Below are 23,542 nucleotides of genomic sequence, written 5' to 3'. Positions count from 1 at the left end.
ATTTACGTCTGAAAACAGTGCGTGTGAACATACCCTAAGTCTTAAAGGCAGGGGCGGACATACCGCATGTGCAGCCGGTGCAGCTGCACAAGGGCCCCGCGTGGGAAGGGGGCCCGTTCCTCTGCTGGCCGACTCAGTTCTCAGCTGCGCGATGCTGAGGACTGAGACAGAGGCCCGTGGACCACTGGCGTAGCTATAGGGGTCGCAGCGGTCGCAATTGCGACCGGGCCCCGAAGCCAGGGGGGCCCACGGCCCCCCGCACCACATCAATAAAAAGTTACTATAGTAACTCGGGCCGCGGGCCCCTGTTACTATAGTAACATACTTTACTTACCTTCCTGGTTCCGGATCGCAGCGGAGGTCCTGACGTCAGGCGCTGTGCGCAGCACATGACGTCACAGCGCTATGCGCCGCGCACAGCATCGAGACGACAGAACTCCCGCCGCGGCCGAAGAGGAAGGTAAGATAGCCCTGACTGGCGGGGTCCGACTCCTGGGACCCGCCAATCAGCTGTTTTGAAGGGGCCGCAGCACTCGTACGAGAGCTGCTCCCCTTCATTCCTGTCACTTCATTCCGGTCACACTGTGAATCGGTTTCGGCGATTCACAGTGTGGGCGAGTAGTGAAATGAAGGGGAAGCAGCTCTCGTACGAGTGCTGCGGCCCCTTCAAAACAGCTGATTTGCGGGTCCCGGGCGACACATCAGCTATTGATGGCCTATCCTGAGGATAGGCCATCAATGTTTAGGGACTGCACAACCCCTAAGCCTACGATGTAGCAGGCTTAGGGGGCCCATGAGACAGGATCACAGATTGTGTGATGCTGTCTGCTGGGCCCTGTATCTAAGCCAATCACATGGTAGGCTTAGATACATGGCCCATGCGTGATCCTGTCTGCTGGGCCCTGTATCTAAGCCTACCACACTGTAGGTTTAGATACAGGGCCCCAGCACACAGTAATCTTATACTGTATAAGATTACTGTCTGCTGGACCCTGTATCTAAGCCTACCTTGTGGTAGGCTTAGATACAGGGTCCCACAGACAGTATCACACATGGGCCCTGTATCTAAGCCTTAGGGTATGTGCACAGACACTAATTACGTCCGTAAGTGACGGATGTATTTCGGCCGCAAGTACCGGACCGAACACACTGCAGGGAGCCGGGCTCCTAGCGTCGTACTTATGTACGACGCTAGGAGTCCCTGCCTCGCTGTGGGACAACTGTCCTGTACTGTAATCATGTTTTCAGTACCGGACAGTTGTCCGGCAGCGAGGCAGGGACTCCTAGCGTCGTACATAACTATGATGCTAGGAGCCCGGCTCCCTGCAGTGTGTTCGGTCCGGTACTTGCGGCCGAAATACGTCCGTCAATTCCGGACGTAATTAGTGTGTGTGCACATACCCTAACACATGTGTTACTAATCATTTTTTGTGTGTTTTCTTACAGGTTCGGTCGTTGGACTACGGCGGATTCCAGGACTACTTCGATGACAGCTTTTTTTTTTATTAATAAAATGGTTAATGAGGGTTGTGTTTTTTTTTTTTATTTCAATAAAATATTTTTTCTATGTCTTTGTGGTTTTTTTTTAACTATATTACTACCGCCTTAGTAATGGCCGCCGGCTGATTGACAGCATCCATTGCTAAGGCAGGGCTTAGTGTTAGCCGGTGCAGAGGCTAACACTAACCCCCTTTATTACCCCGGTACCCACCGCCACCAGGGGTGCTGGGAAGAGCCGGGTACGATCCAGTACCTGACCATCTGTAGTGATGGTCGGCCACTGGGGTGGCCGCAGGCTGGTATTATCAGGAGGGGAAAGGCCAGATACAGTGGCCCTTCCTACCCTGGTGATGCTAGGCTGCTGCTGCTTTATTGTATCTGGCTGGTTATGAAAATGGGGGGGACGCCACGTCATTTAAAAAATAATTGGAAAGAACGATGTCGGGTCCCCCCCAATTTTCATAACCAGCCAGATACAACACAGCAGCAGCAGGCAGCATTACAAGGGTGGGAAGGGCCACTGTTTTTGGCCTTCCCCAGCCTAATACTACCAGCCTGCGGCCACCCCGGTGCCTGCCCGTCACTACAGCTGGTCGGGTACTGGTTTGTACCCGGCTCTTCCCAGTACCCCTGGTGGCGGTGGGTACCGGGGTAATAATGGGGGTTAGTGTAGACTCTGCACCGGCTAACATTAAGCCTCGCCTTAGTAATGGAGGTTGTCAATCAGCCAGCGGCCATTACTAAGGCGGTGATAATAAAGTTTAAAAAGATACAAGCACATAGAATTTTTTTTTATTGAAATAAAAACACAACCCTCATTAACCATTTTATTGAGAATAAAAAAAACGCCGTCATTGAAGTCCTCGTATCCGAAGTCCAACAACCGAACCTGTAAAAAAAACACAAACACACAAAAATAATCAGTAACACATAAAGAAGCAAAATTATTATTCTTACCTTTCCTGGGTCCAGCGCTGGAGCCGCAATGTCAGCGAGCTGGGCCCTGTATCTAATCCTATCATGTGTGATACAGTCTGCTGAGCTGTGTATCTAATCCAATCATGTATGATACTGTGCTGGGCCCTATATCTAATCCGATCATGTGTGATACTGTCTGCTGAGCCACTGTATCTAATCCTATCATGTGTGATACTGTCTGCTGAGCCACTGTATCTAATCCTATAATGTGTGGTACTGTCTGCTGAGCCACTGTATCTAATCCTATCATGTGTGATACTGTCTGCTGAGCCACTGTATCTAATCCTATCATGTGTGGTACTGTCTGCTGAGCCACTGTATCTAATCCTATCATGTGTGGTACTGTCTGCTGAGCCACTGTATCTAATCCTATCATGTGTGATACTGTCTGCTGGGCCACTGTATCTAATCCTATCATGTGTGATACTGTCTGCTGAGCTGTGTATCTAATCCTATCATGTGTGATACTGCCTTCTGAGCCACTGTATCTAATCCTATCATGTGTGATACTGTCTGCTCAGCCACTGTATCTAATCCTATCCATAGTTTATAGGGTCGTAGTGCTATAGATATGCTATGCTGTCTCCTATACACACACTTTTTTTTGGGGCGGACACATATGTATTGGGGCTATTTCCCGGACATTTTAAGCCCTGAGGGTATGTTCACACGGCAGCGTCTGTTACGGCTGAAATTACTGTGCTGTTTTCAGGAGAAAACAGCACCGTAATTTCAGCCGTAATGGCATGTGCAGGCGTCTTTTGCTGCGTCCACTACGGAAGTAATTGAAGCTGGTTTTCCATGGAGTCCATGGAAAACGGCTCCATTTACATCTGAAGAAGTGACAGGCAGTTTTTTACGCGCCGCCTTTCGACAGCGGCGCGTAAAAAAAAATGACCATCGGCACAGAACATCGTAAGACCCATTCAAATGAATGGGCAGATGTTTTCCGACGCTTTTGAGCCGCATTTTCGGATGTAATTCAATGCTAAAACGCCCAAATTACGTCCGTAAATAGTGTGTGTGTGAACCCAGCCTTAGTGACGCCCCGGCTGCTAGTGCTGCATTGTTGGGTCACTTAGGAGACCCAGCGATGCAGCTGAAAGCGGACCGTCGGCCATGAGAAGTTTGCGGGGTGGGGGGGGGGGGGCCCTGGCACATTATCTGCACAGGGGCCTTTTGCAGTCTGTGTCCGCCACTGCTTAAAGGGGTTGTCCGGTTTCAGCAAATGTGTTATTAAAAGTTATAAAATTTTCCAATATACTTTCTGTAATTATTCCTCGTGGTTTTCAAGATCTCTGCTTGTTGTTATCCAGTAGGAACATTCATTGTTTACTTCCAGTGGATAAAATTCTGTCCATGGTCATGTGATTGACATAGGTCCTGGGATAGTTAGATGACACAGCTCTAATACACATACTCATATAAGGACCATATGCTCGCCATATGTCCCGGACCGGCCACAGTTCAGGAAGCCGGGCTCCTAGCATCATACTGTAGTTAGCGATGATGCTAAGAGTCCCTGCCTCTCCGCGGGAATACTGTCCCGTACTGTAATCATGTTTGAGGCAGTGACTCCTAGCATCATAGAAGAAGCCCGGTTCCCTGAACTGTGGTCGGTCCGGGAAATACGGCCAACATACGGTCCGTATATCACGAACCAAACACAGCCGTGTGAGTCCGACTTAACTGTAATGAGCCGTTTACCTGTGTGTCCATTACATGACCATGCACAATAAATGTTACCACGGAATAACAACAAGCAGATATCTTGAAAACTGGGAGGAATTAAAACAAAAATTCTATAAAAAAAAATTGTACAGCTTTTAATTATAAAAAAAAATTATATTAATTTGGTGGAACCGGACAACCCCTTTAACTTTGGCTTAATTCACACACAGCGCTTATTCGCTTTTTTAGTTTGGTTTTTCTCTGCGCTATTTCCACGTTTTTTTTTGCCTAGAAATGCTGCGGCCAGCTGTTACTTTAAAGTCTATAATAAAATAAGAGAATATATATGGCCACACACACAACGTTTTGATTTGTGAAGTTTTTGTAACATTTTTGGTATTTTTTTCAAAACGCAGCATGCGCTAGGTATGGCATTTTTTTATGGTATTTTTTTCCATAGGCTTCTCTTTAGAACTTTAAAAACACATCTACAAAATATAAAAAAAAGCCCCCAAAAACGCATGCAAAAAAAAACTCCATTAAAACACGATGTTTTTTAAAATGCTTTTTAAAATGCGGAAAAGAAATGTGTGCGTGGAAAAATGTGTCCTTTACATGTTTCCTTTTCTCTTTATCGTTTCCTGTTTGGCTAAAAAAAAAACTGCCACAAAAACTGCGTGTGTGATTCCAGCCTAAAGTTTAGTCTTAGGGTATGTTCACACGGCCTATTTTCAGACGTAATTCGGGCGTTTAACGTCTCGATTTACGCCTGAAAAAACGGCTCCAATACGTCTGCAAACATCTGCCCATTGATTTCAATGGGTTTTGCGATGTTCTGTGCAGACGAGGTGTATTTTTACGCGTCACTGTCAAAAGACGGCGCGTAAAAAGACGCCAGCGTCAAAGAAGTGCATGTCACTTCTTGGGACATAATTGGAGCCGTTTTTCATTGACTCCATTGAAAAAGAGCTCCAATTACATCCGTAATGGACGCCGCGAAAAACTAGTACAGCTCCGTAATTTCAGACGTATTTTGCGTTACCGTTTGAACATACCCTTAGGTTCTGAAAACAAAATTCTTCAAACAGTACAAACAAGAGTAACCGTACCTTCCATTGATATCATCATGAGTCTAGAAAGATAAAAATATGGAAAAGATTTATGAATCAAACATATATTAATTGTATTTCTACAAATACTCTACATATGTTTCTATTAGGATGGGGTAAAGTTGTGTATACAATGTACAGTAAATTAAGAAAAGACGGACGTGTTAAATATGGTCCAATATTAATAATATTACATATATCAATGCTGTGTGCAAATATGTGAGCGTGGGGACTTGGTAAATTAGGCATTGACTTTAACCACTTGAGCAACATACATCTCTATGTTTTGGCTGGTGGGGCCCCAGTAGAAAAAGGTTGAGAAGACCCGATCCTCATTAATGCACACTTATTATAAAATAGTTGGCCATGAACATAGTAAGTATAACTTTTATTGTATCTATATTAACTGATACTGTAATCAGACCAGTCACCAAAAAATAATAGCGGCCAATCAGGAGACCGCTAGAGCCGTCGCTCAGAGCAGAGGGGCACGGCTAGTTATTATCCCCAGACTACTGATGGTACACTTAGCGAGAGTCAGCAGTCTTGAAACAAATCACAAGAAATGTAACCTCCAAAAAAGTAGAAATTGTTCTCCAGTGACATATTCTTCTTTCAAGGAAAAAAGTTATCGATCATTTTTTTAAATTGTTCCTCAAGGCTATATCCACTTTTGCAAAAAAAGATTTTACTCCTTGAATGTATCTAAAATAAAAAAAATAAACAACTTGCAAATAGTCTTTATTAAAATACCCTCCCATTTTGAGTATACAGCTCCTATGCAGACCTGTGTGTCTCCATGATTACAGACTACAAACAAACCCTGTGTAGTCGGATCCTGCAGTCATGTGCTACACCCTTCCATCTGCCCCCTGCTTCTTGTTAATGTACAGACAATAGAGGAGGGGGGGCAAATAGACGGGAGAAGAACGTGACTGCAGGATCTGACCTACTATAAGAACTATATATACAAAATGGTAGGATATTTTGAATCAAGACTATTTGCACATTTTTTTTTATTTCAGATGCATTGGAGCGATAAAAAAAAAAAAAATGGCTGAAACACGTACACAGCCTTTAAAGTCGTTCTGTGAGTAACAGCCATGGTGAATGCAGCACGTCTATGCCAGAGTCCTAATGGCAATTCTGCCCTGTCTGTGCTTTGCGGGTTCAATGTTGTGATAGGGATACTGAGCGGATCCAAAGTTTCCCACTACATCAACAGCCTTGAATATTGTAACATGGGTTGCGAACAATGATAAGGATGAAGATTTGGGCCTAAGCAATATTCATATGACAAAAATAATGCAAGGGAGTAAATGTTTTCATTAGTGCATAGGCACAGAAGTCCTTATTACATGAGGTCTTGTAACATGATGTCATTTGGTAATATCTCATACAGGAACTAGTTGTACATATTTTACACATATGCTGAAGTGGCTTTTATATATAATATATGGAAGGTGGGATTCAGTATGGTATAGCACACGTATAATTTAAGGATTATGTTAATGTATAATTGTAAAATTGCTACAGCAAACACCATACATATGGGCTGGACTTACACTCAAAAATATGACAGGATCCAGCTCATCAAGCTCCTTAGATACTTTCTCCAGATTTTCCTTTGCTGAATCGACACTCTGCTGGAAACTGACCATCTGATCATATAAGTAATCCATCTTCATCTTCTTCACTTCCTCAAAACCTTCCCTCTTCTCTTTATGCTGGTCAATCACTTTTTGAACCATTTTTTCATTTTCGGCTGCCAAATATTTCTCAGCTTCTGAACAGTTTTTCTATTTAGATAATACAGATTATGTCAATTGCTGTACTCTTAGAATTTAGTTGGAAGAAAGTAAGTGACAGTGGATGGCTTGGCAAAAAAATTATTCGAAAAACAAAGGAATCTGTTTTTTCGAGAACTTTTCATAATCGGTATGTACATTGCAAAACTCTAGCAAACCAGAAAAAAATAAATAAATAAATAAAAAAAATAAAAATACCCAGAAGGGCCTAGTGTTTGTTTCACCTTCCATGTGGAATCACAAGATATTTTAGCAATTTCTTCAGTCCCTTGTTTGGAGATAGGATTCCTGCATAGGTTCTCACCCCCCAATAATAGCAAAGAGGATGAGACCAACCAGGGTTTAGTAGGTAGAATAGTGCAGCAGACCACCAAAAACAATTGAAATCTGCGGTACAGTGGCTTCATGAAACCAACTAATGGCATTTTCCAATAGAAACATTTTATTGAAATCAATGTTTAGGTTAACATAGAGATAAACTATATAACAATGTTTATAATAAAATTAATATTATGTTATGTTGAAGAACAAATGTCTATTTTGTTGGCCCACTTGGCTAATAAACTCGGCTTCCAATCCATTAAAGGAGACACTTTATGTTTCATTGGAATCATTGGAGCTGAACTGATGGTTCCACACAGCCCTCCCTTGTAGATGGTGCCACACAGCCCCCTTGCAGATGGTGCCACATAACCCCCTGTAAATGGTGTCACACAGCCCCCCATGTAGAAATAAAATTAAAAAAAATGACTTACCTAGCCCCGTTACCTGTAGATGGTACCACACAGCCCCCCCTTGTAGATGGTACCACACAGCCCCCTGTAGATGGTGCCACACAGCCCCCCCTGTAGATGGTGTTACACAGCCCCCCTGTGGATGCCCCCCCCATGTAGAAAGAAATTAAAACAAATGACTTACCTAGCCCCGTTCCCTGGTCCGAGACCATTGCGTAGGCCAGCGTGATCAAGTACCGTCATCACGCCAGCCTGCGTCTTATAGGCTACAGGCCTAATATAGCCTGTAGCCTAGAGATGGCGAAGCAAGGAGCTGCTCCGCCATAGTATTCAATTGTATCTGCATCCTGAGGACGCAGATACAATTGAATGTGGCAGTCGCTAGCATCGGGGCCCCCATAAATAGAATGTGGGGGACAGCACAGGCCCCATAGCAGTAGGGGGCCCTGAGAAAATGGGACTGTGGCAGAGCAGCTGTATCAAAACAGCTGATCGCTACTGATAGGCGCCCTGTATGCCGGGCAGCTACAGCAACGATCAGCTGTTTTGATACGGCTGCTCTGTGGCGCCCCCCCCTTCACTACATCGTAGTTGCGCCCTGCCTGCCCCACCTAGCTACGCCACTGCACAAAGTCATTACTTGAAATATCACAGTCCATGTCAATTCATTAAAAAAAAACTTTCCTGACAAGCTTCCTTTAACAAAGTATGGAAAGTTTTCAGAGCTGTACCATCTTAGTCATCTAAAAGAAGCAGAAAAAGTCACTAGTGTGTAATTGTAATGAAATGTGGTCACTCTCTGTAGTATTTGAACATATTAAGGGGGACGTCTTATTTAAACTCAGCCGATAGAAGGTGAATTACAGTCCTGCCGGCATCCTGTGTATGGATTGGGGGGCAGAGGTAGGACTGTTATAAATGTAACAATCTGCAGGAGATATCGAAACATTGTGCTAAGGATGTAGATGATGTTTTAGTATCTTCAGTTGAGTGTAAATGTATTTTTTTCTGCAGTGAAATGCCAGAACACTGTACAATATCTCATAGCCCATAACATAAATCCGTTATTATAGTGGCATTGTATGAGTAATGAAAGATGGACAACACAAAAGTTTTCTGTTGTTTTGCACCCGTCACCCGTTTCTTGCACTACACGAAAGGTTCATTGACCTTCAGAACAGTGAAAATAATGTAAGATACATACTTACTTCAACCTCATTAAACAATGCCTCTACTCTAGTAACAAAATCTTCTGTCTTCAGTGAGCTTTCCTGCAGTTTCTCCAGGAGATCCTCTAGATGACTCTGCAAATAAATCATTCACTTATTAAAAATACAATGTTGGTTTCAGGCTTCACTATGCGTGCCAATAGAATCAGGACAAGGCAACATCAAGAATATCTGTTCACCTAAGTAATCATAGGCTTATACATGCTTTACCACTCTTATGATGTATTTAAAACACAAAGTTGTCATAAGAAGTAGTAAAAAAAAAAAAGAAATGTCCATATTACAGTCTCAGGTACAATAGAGACAGTAAATAGACATACACTTTCACAAGAAACGTCGACTGGCCCACTAGTTTTTTTGCAAGAGATGTGGGAGCTTGCAAGGGTGTAACAAGTAACATAATATAGCTGATATAATTTAAGTGAGGCCTTTTTTGGATGGATGTAGTACAGATGAATTTTAGGTTTTTAATTACAACTGCAACACCCGAACCCTCCACAATTCTACAGAACTGAACTTAGATCACCATAAGAGTCTTTGGTGATCTAAGTTTGGTTCTGCAGAACAGCACAGGGTCCAGGTGTTGAAGCCGTAATATGGACCCAAAAATGTTGCCGTATTTCTCTAGATGATAGCACCATCAAAGGGTATTGTACTATTAACATTCAACAACATATAGAAACTTGTTGCTCTTATGTCAATCCGGGTATAACACTATCCAGTCATGTGACTCAAAGGTGACCATCACTCCAGAACATGTACTAAACCAGTGGTCATTTATGTTATAACGTGCATTCCTTCTTCTTGCCTACAAAAAGCCATAGACGCACTTAATACTGCCTCTGTTCGTTTCCCACTTCCTCCTCTGTCACAAGTGTTATCTGTATAAGATACAGTTCAGTTTAGATTGTGCTTTATAATGCTGTCTCTGCCATAGGCACGTAGGAAAATATAGAGTATAAGTTAGGGAGTGATGTGGTGTGATGCTCTACACAGGCATGGAGTTTGTATGTTCTCCCCATGTTTTTGTGGGTTTCCTCTAGGTTCTCTGGTTTCCTTTCACACTCCAAATACATACTGATAGGATAATGAATTCGTATGAAATTGGCTCTAGTGTATATATATATATACATATGTATATAAAATAGGGTAATATATTGTGAACTCCAATATAACAAAAAAGTAGAATGAGAAAAATACAAATATGGCCTCGTTTATCAAAACAAACTGCAAAAGAAAAATGTTTAGTCAATCATATCAAAATTATAATAGATATATAGATAGGTAAAAAAAACTCACCGTCATTTCATTTACCGTCGTGTCTAATGTATTGACATCATGGTTCTTGTGGTCGCCAAAGACCTTATCAATGGCAACTATTGGCATTTTACATGTGTTGCAATATGTATCAATCTGCGCCCTTCTGTCCTCAGATTGAGGGGTTTCTAACAACACATCTTCTGATTTTTTCTCATCTTCCATTATGTCAAAACCAGATTCTTCATGTTCAGGTGTGACATGTTGTACAGCATCCAAAAATAAATTACTTTCCTGTCCCAAAGATTCTTGATCTTCAAACGTTATATCCTTTAAGGAAATGTCATCTTCATCAAGATCATCTGGGGACACAATTACATAATCTAAATCCTCAATATTTTCCTCATCTCCTAAACACTTCTGTTCTGTAGTCACGGATACTGGCCCGTTATCTGTTGGTGGAACTTTATTAGTATTATTGACCAAGTTAGATTGGTCATCCAGCCAGACTTCGTCTTTGTGCAATGATTTAATTTCTCTGTGTTCATATTGATTTTCTATCTTCACTTTTTGCTGAAGACCATAGGATGTTTTCAGAGCCACATTAACATTTTGCACATCACCTACACTTTCCGGTAGTGAAGGTACTTTATTGTCTTCAAGGAATATTTCTTTCTGATTTGTGTCCTTATCAAGTGACCCTTGCGACAAAGCTTCGTAACTTAAATACTGTTCCTCTTCACTGCCTTCGTCGCTATAGAAGTCATCTTCATCTGATTTTTCACCTCCCGCTGGGATCTCATCCTTGAGGTTAAATTTTTCAAAATATATTCCTGTGCCATCATCATCTGAAGTTCGGCTATGGAAAGTTTTTACAGAACTGGTACTTTCTGCATCTGATCGGTCAAGTTCCTCTTTCATTTTACATCCTCTTGCTTGTTCATAAAGATCTGTATAAAGAAAAGCCAAGGCAGGCGGTTCTTCTAGTAGCTCTGCGTTCACTGGGTAAGAAGTTGGGAAAAAAAATGACTTGGTCAATACCCCTTCTTCAGAACTAAATAACGATACCCCATTTGTCTTCATTTCTTTATCTTTTTTTTCCATATGTTCACCTTTAATAGCTTTTTCTGGATTAGCAGCCTCTTGTAGTATGATGGCATTCTCGTCTAAAGATACACCATAGAATGATTCATCCAAACTTTGCAGTAGGTAATAGTCATCCTCCATGGATGATTCATTTTCAATGGAAGGACCATGTTGTTCTCCTTTAAGTTTAATATCTTCACGATCTTGACTTGAGTTTTTAAAGGAAGGATCTATCGGTATCTTGGTGTCAACTAAAGTAAATTTTTCAAAGTAATCCATATCATTGACAGCTTTATTTAGTTGTTTATTTTGTATATTTTCTACTTGTGCTGTCTCATTAACGTTTTGAGCAGTTTCCTCATAAGTATAAGGTGATGACACATCCTCAGTACAGGGCTGTTTAGGTATGAGGAAGGGGTTTTCCTCCAAGTACTCTAGTTTATCTTCCATCTCTTTGCTGGCCTCCTGGTCTATAGAAGATATAAGATCCGGGGCCAAGATGTTTAATATTTCTGACCCATCTGAAACGATACTAAACACGTTTGATTGTGTGTTAGGAGGGTCATTTTCGTTTTGTTGTGAAGCATCTTTTTGGGGATTACATAATTTATCTATGTTTTCTAAAACAGTGCTTAAATCTATGAGGACATATGGCGGGTAGCTGTCAATATCATGCTTACTTGATATCATTTCAGTTCTATTTTCAGCTAATGATTGTGGGAAACGTCCGTTTGGTTTTGTGATGCGGGTGGTGTTTTTCTGTGTAAGTTGCTTCACTGGCTCTGGCACGGATTGCTTTTCTGGTACACTCTTTGTTGGGCCCATGGATGATCCACCAAGGTCACTGTTTAATTCAGTTGGCTTGGACGTACTGTCAGACTCTGGAATATAATACAGTAATAAAGAATTTATAAGCATAAATGCAAGTGACACCATGCTGTCCTTTTCTTGAGCAGATTTCTTAGATATTTTGGACTCAATATAACTACGGGGCTGCTAATGACTTAGAAAACTCTATATTGGCATGGTGGTTGATTAATGTCCGGCAAATCTTATGATCAGTTGTTAGAAAAAATGCCATTCTGCCTGATTAACAGGCCACTGGTGCATGTATGGAGAAATGTATGAGGACCAGGACTTGTTTCTCTCCTACAATGTTTGGAAATGAAACATGGAAGTGGAATGAATGTTTACTGGTAAAAAATACCAATTCTGATGGCACCCCCTCTCCTCATTTCCATTACAACCAAGTTCACTCTAGGTTACTTCTGCATTAAGAAACTAAACCATTGAACCTAATACCTTGGCAACTTATAGACAGGGGTTGACTAAGAGGGATTTAGGTCATGGGTCCCTTATTAACCCTTATACAAATGCAGAAAAGTTTGACTTGACTCTGATAACTTGTTTCAGCGTGATATCACACTACAAAAGACAATGAAAAGCATTCGAAAAATTCAAGAAAAAGTTTCCTGCCACGGTGTATTTAACACTTTATGAGTAAAGTGAAATATTTCAACATTTGTAGCCATTGTACACTTAATTTGGGTAAATAAAATGCATTTTAAAAGCACTTATTTACTTGAATTTCTATTTTGATTTTCCCCCGACCTGACACTTAACCTTTAATAAATGTTCTAAATAACTAAGGGAATATGGGCCACTTCTAGACATGACTCTTGGGCACTGTCCTAATGCCAAAATTGTCAGTCTGCCACTAGTTATAGGTGCGAGAGTTATCATGAAAAGATTAAAATACCATAGAAGGGTTTGCTGTATTCATACATTTGCTTGAAAATACCAATATAACTGATATTTAGATTTTTACCTCTTTTTGTGCAGTGTATGTGTAAAGGATCTGCCAGGCACAGCTTCGGGGTTAACGCCCATAGATAATCAGTCTTCACCTGAGTCTATGTCTCTGAGACTGACTCCAGCTTCCACCACTCAGGCTGGCAGGCTTAGGAGTGGGAGAGCCTATCGCAGCCGGGCCAGACTCAGCTAGCTCCCGCCCTCTGTCTATTTATACCTGCCTTTCCTGTTCCTCCTTGCTTGTGATTCTTTCCGTGTGGTTTCCTGGCCCAGCTACAGCTCCTACTATTTGATCCTGCTCCATACTGACCCTGGCTTACTGACTACTCTCCTGCTCTGCGTTTGGTACCTCGTGCTCTCCTGGTTTGACTTGGCTCGTTCACCACTCTGGTTGCTCACGGTGTTGCCGTGGGCAACTGCCCCTTTCCTTTTGCTTTGTATTCCCTTGTATGTTTGTCTCGTGCACTTACTGAGCATAGGGACCGCCGCCCAGTTGTACCCCGTCGCCTAGGGCGGGTCGTTGCAAGTAGGCAGGGACAGAGTGGCGGGTAGATTAGGGCTCACTTGTTCGTTTCCCTACCCCCGTCGTTACTTAATCACAAGCCCATACCTAGTCTACCCTGGTCCCTGTCACTACTATGGACCCCCTTGAGACCCTGGCTCAGCAAATGCAGTGTCTCTCCCTACAGGTCCAGGCCCTGGCTCAGAGGGTCAACCAGCCTGATGCTACCATGGTAGTCCCCCTCACCTCACCTCTTGAACCCCACCTCAAGTTGCCCGACCGGTTCTCAGGGGACCGGGGGGCTTTTCTCTCCTTTCGGGAGAGTTGTAGGCTTTACTTTCGCTTAAAGCCTCATTCCTCAGGTTCTGAGAACCAGCGGGTGGGTATAATTATGTCCCGGCTCCAGGAAGGGCCCCAAGAGTGGGCCTTCTCCTTGGCTCCTGACGCCCCTGAACTTTCCTCCGTTGATCGTTTCTTTTCTGCTCTCGGACTCATTTATGACGAGACCGACAGGACTGCCTTTGCCGAGAGTCAGCTGGTGACTTTACGTCAGGGTAAGAGACCTGTTGAGGAGTATTGTTCTGACTTTAGGAAGTGGTGCGCAGCTTCTCGGTGGAATGACCCTGCCTTAAGGTGCCAGTTTAGGTTGGGTCTGTCGAATGCCCTGAAAGACCTGCTAGTTAGCTATCCCTCTTCTGACTCCCTAGACCAGGTTATGGCTTTAGCGGTACGACTTGACCGACGTCTCAGGGAACGACAACGTGAACGTTTATGTGTTTTCTCCTCCGACTCCCCCATGATGCCTTCCGAGGTTCCGTTGCTTCGTTCCTCCCCGGAAGACTCAGAGGTACCTATGCAACTCGGGGCCTCCGTGTCCCCCCGTCAACGTAGAGAGTTCCGCAGGAAGAATGGTCTCTGCTTCTATTGTGGGGATGACAAGCATCAAGTGAACAACTGTCCTAAGCGTAAGAATGCAGCCGTAGAACTTCCGCGCCTAAGTGATCATCGGGGAGGTCACTTGGGCGCACAGGTATTTCCCGTAAATATGAAACGTAATAAAATCTTGCATCCCTTTCAGGTCTCTTTTGGTGGTAGGTCTGCTACCGGCAGTGCCTTAGTGGATTCAGGGTCGTCTGCTAATATCATGTCTGTGGAATTTGCTATGTCTCTAGCTATGCCTTTGATTGATTTGCCTAAACCTGTCCCGGTAGTGGGTATCGACTCCACTCCTCTTGCTAATGGTCATTTTACACAGCATACCCCTGTTTTTGAACTCCTTGTTGGCTCCATGCATTTGGAGCAGTGCTCTGTACTGTTGATGCAGGGATTATCGTCCGATTTGGTTTTAGGCCTTCCCTGGTTGCAGTTGCATAATCCCACGTTTGACTGGAATACTGGGGATCTTAGCAAATGGGGTAATGAATGTTTGACGTCATGTTTTTCTGTTAATTCTATTTCTCCCCCTGAGGAGGTGAACACGCTACCTGAGTTTGTTCAGGACTTCGCTGATGTTTTCTCTAAGGAGGCCTCCGAAGTGTTACCTCCTCATAGAGAATACGATTGCGCTATCGAATTGGTACCAGGAGCTAAGCTTCCTAAGGGTAGGATATTTAATCTTTCTTGTCCCGAACGTGAAGCCATGAGAGAGTATATCCAGGAATGCCTGGCCAAGGGTTACATTCGCCCCTCTACTTCTCCGGTAGGTGCTGGCTTCTTCTTCGTAGGGAAGAAGGATGGTGGTCTTAGGCCATGCATTGACTACCGTAACCTGAATAAGGTCACTGTAAGGAACCAGTATCCCCTTCCTTTGATTCCTGATCTCTTTAATCAGGTTCAGGGGGCCCAATGGTTCTCTAAGTTTGATCTACGGGGGGCGTATAACCTTATCCGCATCAAAGAGGGGGATGAGTGGAAGACTGCGTTTAACACGCCCGAAGGTCATTTCGAATACCTCGTCATGCCCTTTGGGTTGTGTAATGCTCCGGCGGTCTTCCAGAATTTCATAAATGAGATTTTGAGAGATTACCTGGGGATATTTCTTGTAGTGTACCTTGATGACATACTGGTGTTTTCCAAGGACTGGTCCTCCCACATTGAGCATGTCAGGAAGGTGCTCCAGGTCCTTCGGGAAAACAAACTGTTTGCAAAAACCGAAAAATGTGTGTTTGGGGTACAGGAGATACCATTTTTGGGTCAAATCCTCACTCCTCATGAATTCCGCATGGACCCCGCCAAGGTTCAGGCTGTGGTGGAATGGGTCCAACCTGCCTCCCTGAAGGCGTTACAGTGTTTTTTGGGGTTCGCTAATTATTACAGGAGATTTATTGCTAACTTCTCGGTCATCGCTAAGCCTCTTACGGACCTCACTCGCAAAGGTGCTGATCTCCTCCACTGGCCTCCAGAGGCTGTCCAGGCTTTTGAGGTCCTTAAGAAGTGCTTTATCTCGGCCCCGGTGCTGGTTCAGCCCAACCAAATGGAGCCATTTATCGTGGAAGTTGACGCATCCGAGGTGGGAGTGGGGGCTGTCTTGTCCCAGGGTACCAGGTCCCTCATCCATCTCCGCCCCTGTGCCTACTTCTCCAGGAAGTTTTCGCCCACTGAGAGTAACTATGATATTGGCAACCGCGAACTCTTAGCCATTAAATGGGCATTTGAAGAGTGGCGCCACTTCCTGGAGGGGGCTAGGCACCAGGTAACGGTCCTTACCGACCACAAGAATCTGGTTTTCCTAGAATCTGCCCGGAGGCTAAACCCGAGACAAGCTCGATGGGCGCTATTTTTTACCAGATTCAACTCTTTGGTTACCTATAGGGCTGGGTCTAAAAATATTAAGGCCGATGCACTGTTGCGTAGCTTCATGGCCAGCCCTCCTTCGGAGGAAGATCCTGCTTGTATTTTGCCTCCCGGTATAATCATTTCTTCTATTGATTCTGATTTAGTCTCTGAAATTGCGGCTGATCAAGGTTCAGCTCCCGGGAACCATCCTGAGGACAAGCTGTTTGTTCCCCTGCAATACCGGCTAAGGGTACTTAGGGAAAATCATGACTCCGCACTATCTGTTCATCCAGTCATACTGGGTACCAAACACCTCATTGCCAGAAACTATTGGTGGCCTGGGTTGCCTAAAGACGTTAAGGCCTACGTCGCCGCTTGTGAGGTTTGTGCTAGGTCTAAAACTCCCAGGTCCCGACCAGCGGGCTTACTACGTTCGTTGCCCATTCCCCAGAGACCCTGGACACATATCTCCATGGATTTTATCACCGATTTTCCTCCACCCCAAGGCAAGTCGGTGGTGTGGGTGGTAGTAGACTGCTTCAGTAAGATGTGCCACTTTGTGCCCCTCAAGAAACTACCCAACGCCAAGACGTTAGCTACCTTGTTTGTCAAACACATCCTGCGTCTCCATGGGGTCCCTGTCAATATTGTTTCTTTATTTTGGAGAGCCTTCTGTAAAAAGTTGGAGATTGATCTGTCCTTCTCCTCTGCCTTCCATCCTGAAACCAATGGCCAAACCGAGAGGACTAATCAATCTCTAGAACAATATTTAAGGTGTTTTATCTCTGACTGTCAATATGATTGGGTCTCATTCATTCCCCTCGCTGAATTTTCCCTTAATAACCGGGTCAGTAACTCGTCAGGGGTCTCCCCCTTTTTCTGTAATTTTGGGTTTAATCCACGGTTCTCCTCCGTTTCACCTGGTAGTTCCAACAATCCCGAGGTAGAGGTCGTTCATCGGGAACTGTGCAGTCTGGGCCCAGGTTCAGAAGAACCTAGAGGCGTCCCAGAGCGTACAAAAAACTCAGGCTGATAGAAAACGTTCTGCTAACCCCTTTTTTATGGTCGGGGATCTGGTGTGGTTATCGTCTAGGAACTTGCATCTTAAGGTCCCGTCCAAGAAGTTTGCTCCCCGGTTTATTGGGCCGTATAAGGTCATTGAAGTCCTCAATCCTGTCTCCTTCCGGCTGGAGTTACCCCCATCTTTTCGTATACACGACGTGTTTCATGCCTCCCTCCTTAAACGCTGCTCCCCGTCCTTGGCTCCCTCGAGGAAACCTCCTGTTCCCTTTCTCACCCCTGAGGGGGTGGAATTCGAGGTGGCCAAGATTGTGGACAGCAAGATGGTCCAAGGCTCCCTCCAGTACCTGGTCCATTGGAGAGGATACAGGCCTGAGGAGAGGACTTGGATACCCGCCCGGGATGTTCACGCTGGGGTATTGGTCAGGAAGTTCCACCTTCATTTCCCCAATAAACCAGGTCCACTTAGAAAGGGTCCGGTGGCCCCTCATAAAAGGGGGGGTACTGTAAAGGATCTGCCAGGCACAGCTTCGGGGTTAATGCCCATAGATAATCAGTCTTCACCTGAGTCTATGTCTCTGAGACTGACTCCAGCTTCCACCACTCAGGCTGTCAGGCTTAGGAGTGGGAGAGCCTATCGCAGCCGGGCCAGACTCAGCTAGCTCCCGCCCTCTGTCTATTTATACCTGCCTTTCCTGTTCCTCCTTGCTTGTGATTCTTTCCGTGTGGTTTCCTGGCCCAGCTACAGCTCCAACTATTTGATCCTGCTCCATACTGACCCTGGCTTATTGACTACTCTCCTGCTCTGCGTTTGGTACCTCGTGCTCTCCTGGTTTGACTTGGCACGTTCACCACTCTGGTTGCTCACGGTGTTGCCGTGGGGAACTGCCCCTTTCCCTTTGCTTTGTATTCCCTTGTATGTTTGTCTCGTGCACTTACTGAGCGTAGGGACCGCCGCCCAGTTGTACCCCGTCGCCTAGGGCGGGTCGTTGCAAGTAGGCAGGGACAGAGTGGCGGGTAGATTAGGGCTCACTTGTTCATTTCCCTACCCCCGTCGTTACAGTATGGCTCCAAATATGAGCCTGTGTGTAAGGTATGCTGCAAATAGGCTGACCTCTGTACAAAGTGCCTGGAAAAAGGCATTGGTACAATATAGCTAATTGGGTTTTCTACACATAAGCCATTGATGGACAATAATAATAATGGATTGGGTGTATAATCCGACCAAACTAGGAGTCTTTTCATCAGTGTGATCATCAAAACACAATGTAAACTTTTCAACTGTTTTCACCTAAATTACTCACCTACTGTATATTCATAGTACTATAGTAATAAAACATCCATACACTGCTGCAGTCATATCTTAGCGTGTATTCACACACAGCAATAAATTGCCGCGTGAGGTTTTACAGCGAATTATGATGGTTTTTCAGTGTATTTTATTGCTGCACAGTTTTCACTGGTCTTTAACATGTTTCGCCTATAAAGCACAGTAATTCACAGCAGAACCACATACTGTTTTGCCTCTTAGTTTTTGAGAATGTAGCAGACTTGTGAACGCCCCATAATAATCACTCACATTTGTTTAGTGATTTGAGAAAAACCGTGATTGTGGTAAAACTGTACCGGCATGCAGATGTGGTGTGGTTTAGCTGCGTTGTGGCTCTCTGCTGCACCTAAGCCTCATCGTGAGAATATACCCTAATACCAGGACTCAAAAGTGATTATGTACATGGCCATTTATCTGGCCATCTATCGTGATTGCACAGTGCGATAATTAAGGTAGGTATTATTGCTGGTGAGCCCATATAATATAATATAATTTCATTAATGTAACTGGCACTACTGTCTTCTAACATCTGAATAAAACTAAGGAACAATAAAAAAAATTTTATACATATACATATATATACACACAGTATATAAGGATTAAGAGTCTTTAAGTGCAAGTATTTGTTCATCCAGAACTTTGAAATGAATGACCATTATAAATATTATTTGCAGTTTTTTCTTGGTCTAATGTCATTTTGCACTGATAACATAATATGTGATTTATATGGCATTGCATGAGATGTCAGGCGTATATGGAACGGATCGGCTATTAGTCTGGTGTTACAAGAAAATATGAAAAATGAAACCTTACTTGGTCTGACATGCAATTTGCAGTCTTTCATAAAAAGGCTGAACTGTTTACTTCTTCACTTGATTAATGAGATTAGACAAGATAGTGTCTTTCTGCTTTGACAGATCATTTACCATGTTATTTATGTTCACCCCATATGTTTTTCTAAATCAGATATTAATGGATGATATTAGAAAATTAAGTTTCAGTTTTGGCCTTTACCTGGGATAGTACGTGTGGGTTCTTCTGATAGCTTGTCTGGTAAGATGTTGTAGGCTTCAGCTGCGGCAGGTTCTGTTTTCTCTTCTGGTGGTTTATTTTCTGAACTTGAGTCTTCTTCTGGTACATTGGTGGTTTCTCTTGTACTGTCTTCAGTATCCTTTGTAGAACAATCAGCAGTGCCAGCTTCTTCTGTGTGGGTGGACAGGTGACGTTTGGCTTTTTCCAGGGCTTGCTTGAAAGATTCCCCCATATTATCAGCAGATGTTTTGGGATTTTCAGCGCTCTTTTTATGATGCGCTGACTGGCGGGCAAACTTTGCTGAGGTTGAAGGTCTGACTCTCTTTCTCCGTATCTTGCCCTCATCCATAATGAAGATAACCTTGCCAGGAGGGGTTCCAGCAGATGAACTTTCCATGCTGTAGACATCTGAGGTGGTGCTGGCTTCTGATGCCCATGGTGTGGAACATCGACTTGAGCTGGTCTCCCAATGTATCCCACTGTCTTCACACTGAACTGTGACCATAGAGAAGGCTGGATTTGACATGAGGCATTGGAGCTTGGGTTTCACTTCCTCAGTGTTTACAGCTTCCTTTAAACTGGAACAAAGTCAATGTGAAAATTTAAGATAGTGATGATGAGAGGAAAAATAATTTCTTATAATTGTATTAATGAATTAAATTTTTATACAAATAGGAATACCTGTCAACGATCCGTAGTTTTTGTAAAAATCTTTTTTTCTCGTGCAGCTTGTATTCATGAGCTACAGCTAGTTTACAAAAACTATCTATGGATTACTGACAAGTAAATAGTAAATTGTTGGATTCAGGGCCTCTGGTACTACTTTATGGCGCCCTCAGATAGTGCAGCATAAAGCCTGTGATGGATTCCCTTTCAAACCATATAACACATACCCATATCTGAGGACAAACAACATAGACAATGAGTTGTGTGTGTGGCAATATCTACGAAGGGGTTTTATGGCAGTATCTACAGAGGGCACTGTGGCAGTATCTACAAAGGGCACTGTGGCATTATCTACAGGTAGGTGTGTGGCAGCTACAGAGGGCACTGTGACATTATCTACAGGTGGATGTGTGGCAATATCTACAGAGGGCACTGTGGCAGTATCTACAGAGGGCACCGTGGCAGTATCTACAGAGGGCACCGTGGCAGTATCTACAGGTAGGTGTGTAGCATTATCTAGAGGGCATTGTGGCATTATCTACAGGTAGGTGTGTGCCATTATCTACAGAGGGCACTGTGGCATTATCTAGAGGGCTCTGTAGCAGTATCTACAGAGGGCACTGTGTCATTATCTAGAGGGCTCTGTAGCAGTATCTACAGAGGGCACTGTGGCATTATCTAGAGGGCACTGTAGCAGTATCTACAGAGGGCACTGTTGCAGGGGCTGCCCAATATTGACATTCTTGTCTGCCAAACGCTGCCAACTGAGCAGCCAGACTGCATTTAGTGACACTTAAACGGGAAAACTGGATTGTTAAAATAAGCACATGGAGTAACTCACAAATTTCCGGTGAGTTTAAACCTAGCGCTATTATTATAGTAATGTAGTATTGTTATAGTAATGTAGTATTATTATAGTAATGTAGTATTGTTATAGTAATGTAGTATTATTATTATTATAGTAATGTAGTATTATTATAGAAGTGTAGTAGTTATAGTAATGTAGTAGTGTTATAGTAATGCAGTATTATTATTGCTATAGTAATGTAGTATTAATACAGTAATGTAGTATTGTTATTATAGTAATGTAGTATTATTATAGTAATGTAGTATTAGTATAGTAATGTAGTATTATTATAGTAATGTAGTATTAGTATAGTAATGTAGTATTGTTATAGTAATGTAGTATTATTATTATTATAGTAATGTAGTATTATTATAGAAGTGTAGTAGTTATAGTAATGTAGTATTAGTATAGTAATGTAGTATTGTTATAGTAATGTAGTATTATTATTATTATAGTAATGTAGTATTATTATAGAAGTGTAGTAGTTATAGTAATGTAGTAGTGTTATAGTAATGCAGTATTATTATTGCTATAGTAATGTAGTATTAATACAGTAATATAGTATTGTTATTATAGTAATGTAGTACTACTATAGTAATGTAGTATTGTTATAGTAATGTAGTAGTAGTATTATAGTAATGTAGTATTATAGTAATTTAGCATTGTTATAGTAATGTAATATTATCGTAATGTAGCATTATTATAGTAATGTAGTATTGTTATAGTAATGTAGTATTGTTATAGTAAAGTAGTATTATTATAGTACTGTAGCATTGTTATAGTAATGTAGCATTGTTATTATAGTAATGTAGTATTATTATAGTAATGTAGTATTCTTATAGTAATGTAGTCATATTATAGTAATGTAGTATTATAGTAATGTAGTATTATAGTAATGTGGTATTGTTATAGTAATGTAGTCATATTATAGTAATGTAGCATTGTTATAGTTGTTCAAATAACTAAGTGATTAACAATAATTTTGTATTGTATCAAATTTGAAAGTAATGCGGCCCGTCAACTTCACATTTTTTCTATGTGCGGCCCATTTACCCGCCCAAGTTTGAGACCCCTGAGATAGACAAATAGAGATAGATAGATAGATAGATAGATAGATAGATAGATAGATAGATAGATAGATAGATAGATAGATAGATAGATAGATAGATAGATAGATAGATAGATAGATAGATAGATAGATCGATCAGTGCAGAAGCTGAAAGGTCAAATACATAAACTATGACACAATGCCGGATATGTGTATAGTGCAAATTATGTCACCAAAATCTCAGCTGCGGGCATTACACCACTGGCACATCACAGATGATAGCATAGGATCCTTATTTGATCAGCTTCCAGAATGGCAGGGGAGGGGCAGGCAAATATTCCCCAGCTGTCACTTCAGATGCATCTTTAAATAGAAAAAAAACCTTTGCACAGACAGAACAAGCTCTGAAGTAACAGAGTTCACACCCAGGCAACTGTTTGTTTAGAGGATTTATAAGGTTTAGTGGTGCTACTATGACAGGTGCAGTGCTCCCCACATCCAAGTGCATATTTTGGGGCCAGCGTACCTCTGTGTGAGATCCTTGGCTTCTTCACTGCTGAGGACAGTTTCAGGAGAGACATCCTCCTCTAGACAGAAGGAGACTTCAGAAGCCCTATCAGACTCAGCAGGGCACAAGCTTTCCATTCTTCTTTGGGCAGTTCTTCTGTGGGGTGCTGAGGTGTTCCCCAAGATCAATTCTCTCCTGAACTCCCCGGAGAGACTGGTGTCATTGCAGCAACAGGAGCAGTCAGTGGCTTCTATTCTCCTGACTAAGAGGAGTCTTAAAATAGACAGGAAGAAAACAGACTCAAACACACATGCTTTCAGCACCAACTACTGCTTGACCTGCCCCTCGTATCTCTGTGCTGGGTCCTAGGGCTAGAGGTGTTGAATAATAAAAATATGATAAAGCAATTATAATAAAAATTATACATACAAAAACGTCTAGAGGGGCTCTCCAGGATGGAGAAAGTAATGATAAATTACCGAAGGCATTAAAGGGGTTGTCTAGTTACGAACTCCCAATTTCATATACCCTATTAGGTAAATCTGAGTTGATATAGGGGTTCCTGTTCAGGATCCCCTTCTCTTGTCCTGAGTAGAGAGGGTATACAAAGAGCATCTCTAGTTCTGGAGG

The 23,542-nt window shown here is 42.8% G+C and overlaps 1 protein-coding gene across 1 annotated transcript in view; it reads right to left on the bottom strand.

Moving 5' to 3' along the window:
* Nucleotides 1–23,158, bottom strand: part of CMYA5 (cardiomyopathy associated 5) — a 121,990-nt gene extending 98,832 nt beyond the window's left edge. Inside the window, exons 1-6 of the mRNA XM_075854888.1 lie at nt 22,931–23,158; nt 19,826–20,421; nt 10,329–12,253; nt 9,009–9,104; nt 6,824–7,057; nt 5,259–5,281 (exon numbers count right to left, since the gene is read on the bottom strand). Coding sequence (XP_075711003.1) covers nt 5,259–5,281; nt 6,824–7,057; nt 9,009–9,104; nt 10,329–12,253; nt 19,826–20,421; nt 22,931–23,049 — 2,993 coding nt within the window. The 5' untranslated portion in view covers nt 23,050–23,158. The remainder of the gene's footprint in view (nt 1–5,258; nt 5,282–6,823; nt 7,058–9,008; nt 9,105–10,328; nt 12,254–19,825; nt 20,422–22,930) is intronic.
* Between the last annotated feature and the right edge of the window lie 384 nt (nt 23,159–23,542).

The sequence above is a fragment of the Rhinoderma darwinii genome, chromosome 1 (assembly GCF_050947455.1).
Source record: "Rhinoderma darwinii isolate aRhiDar2 chromosome 1, aRhiDar2.hap1, whole genome shotgun sequence".
NCBI lineage: Eukaryota > Metazoa > Chordata > Amphibia > Anura > Rhinodermatidae > Rhinoderma > Rhinoderma darwinii.
Note: the sequence above shows the minus strand (reverse complement) of the source record. Positions and strands in the feature narration are given on the sequence as shown.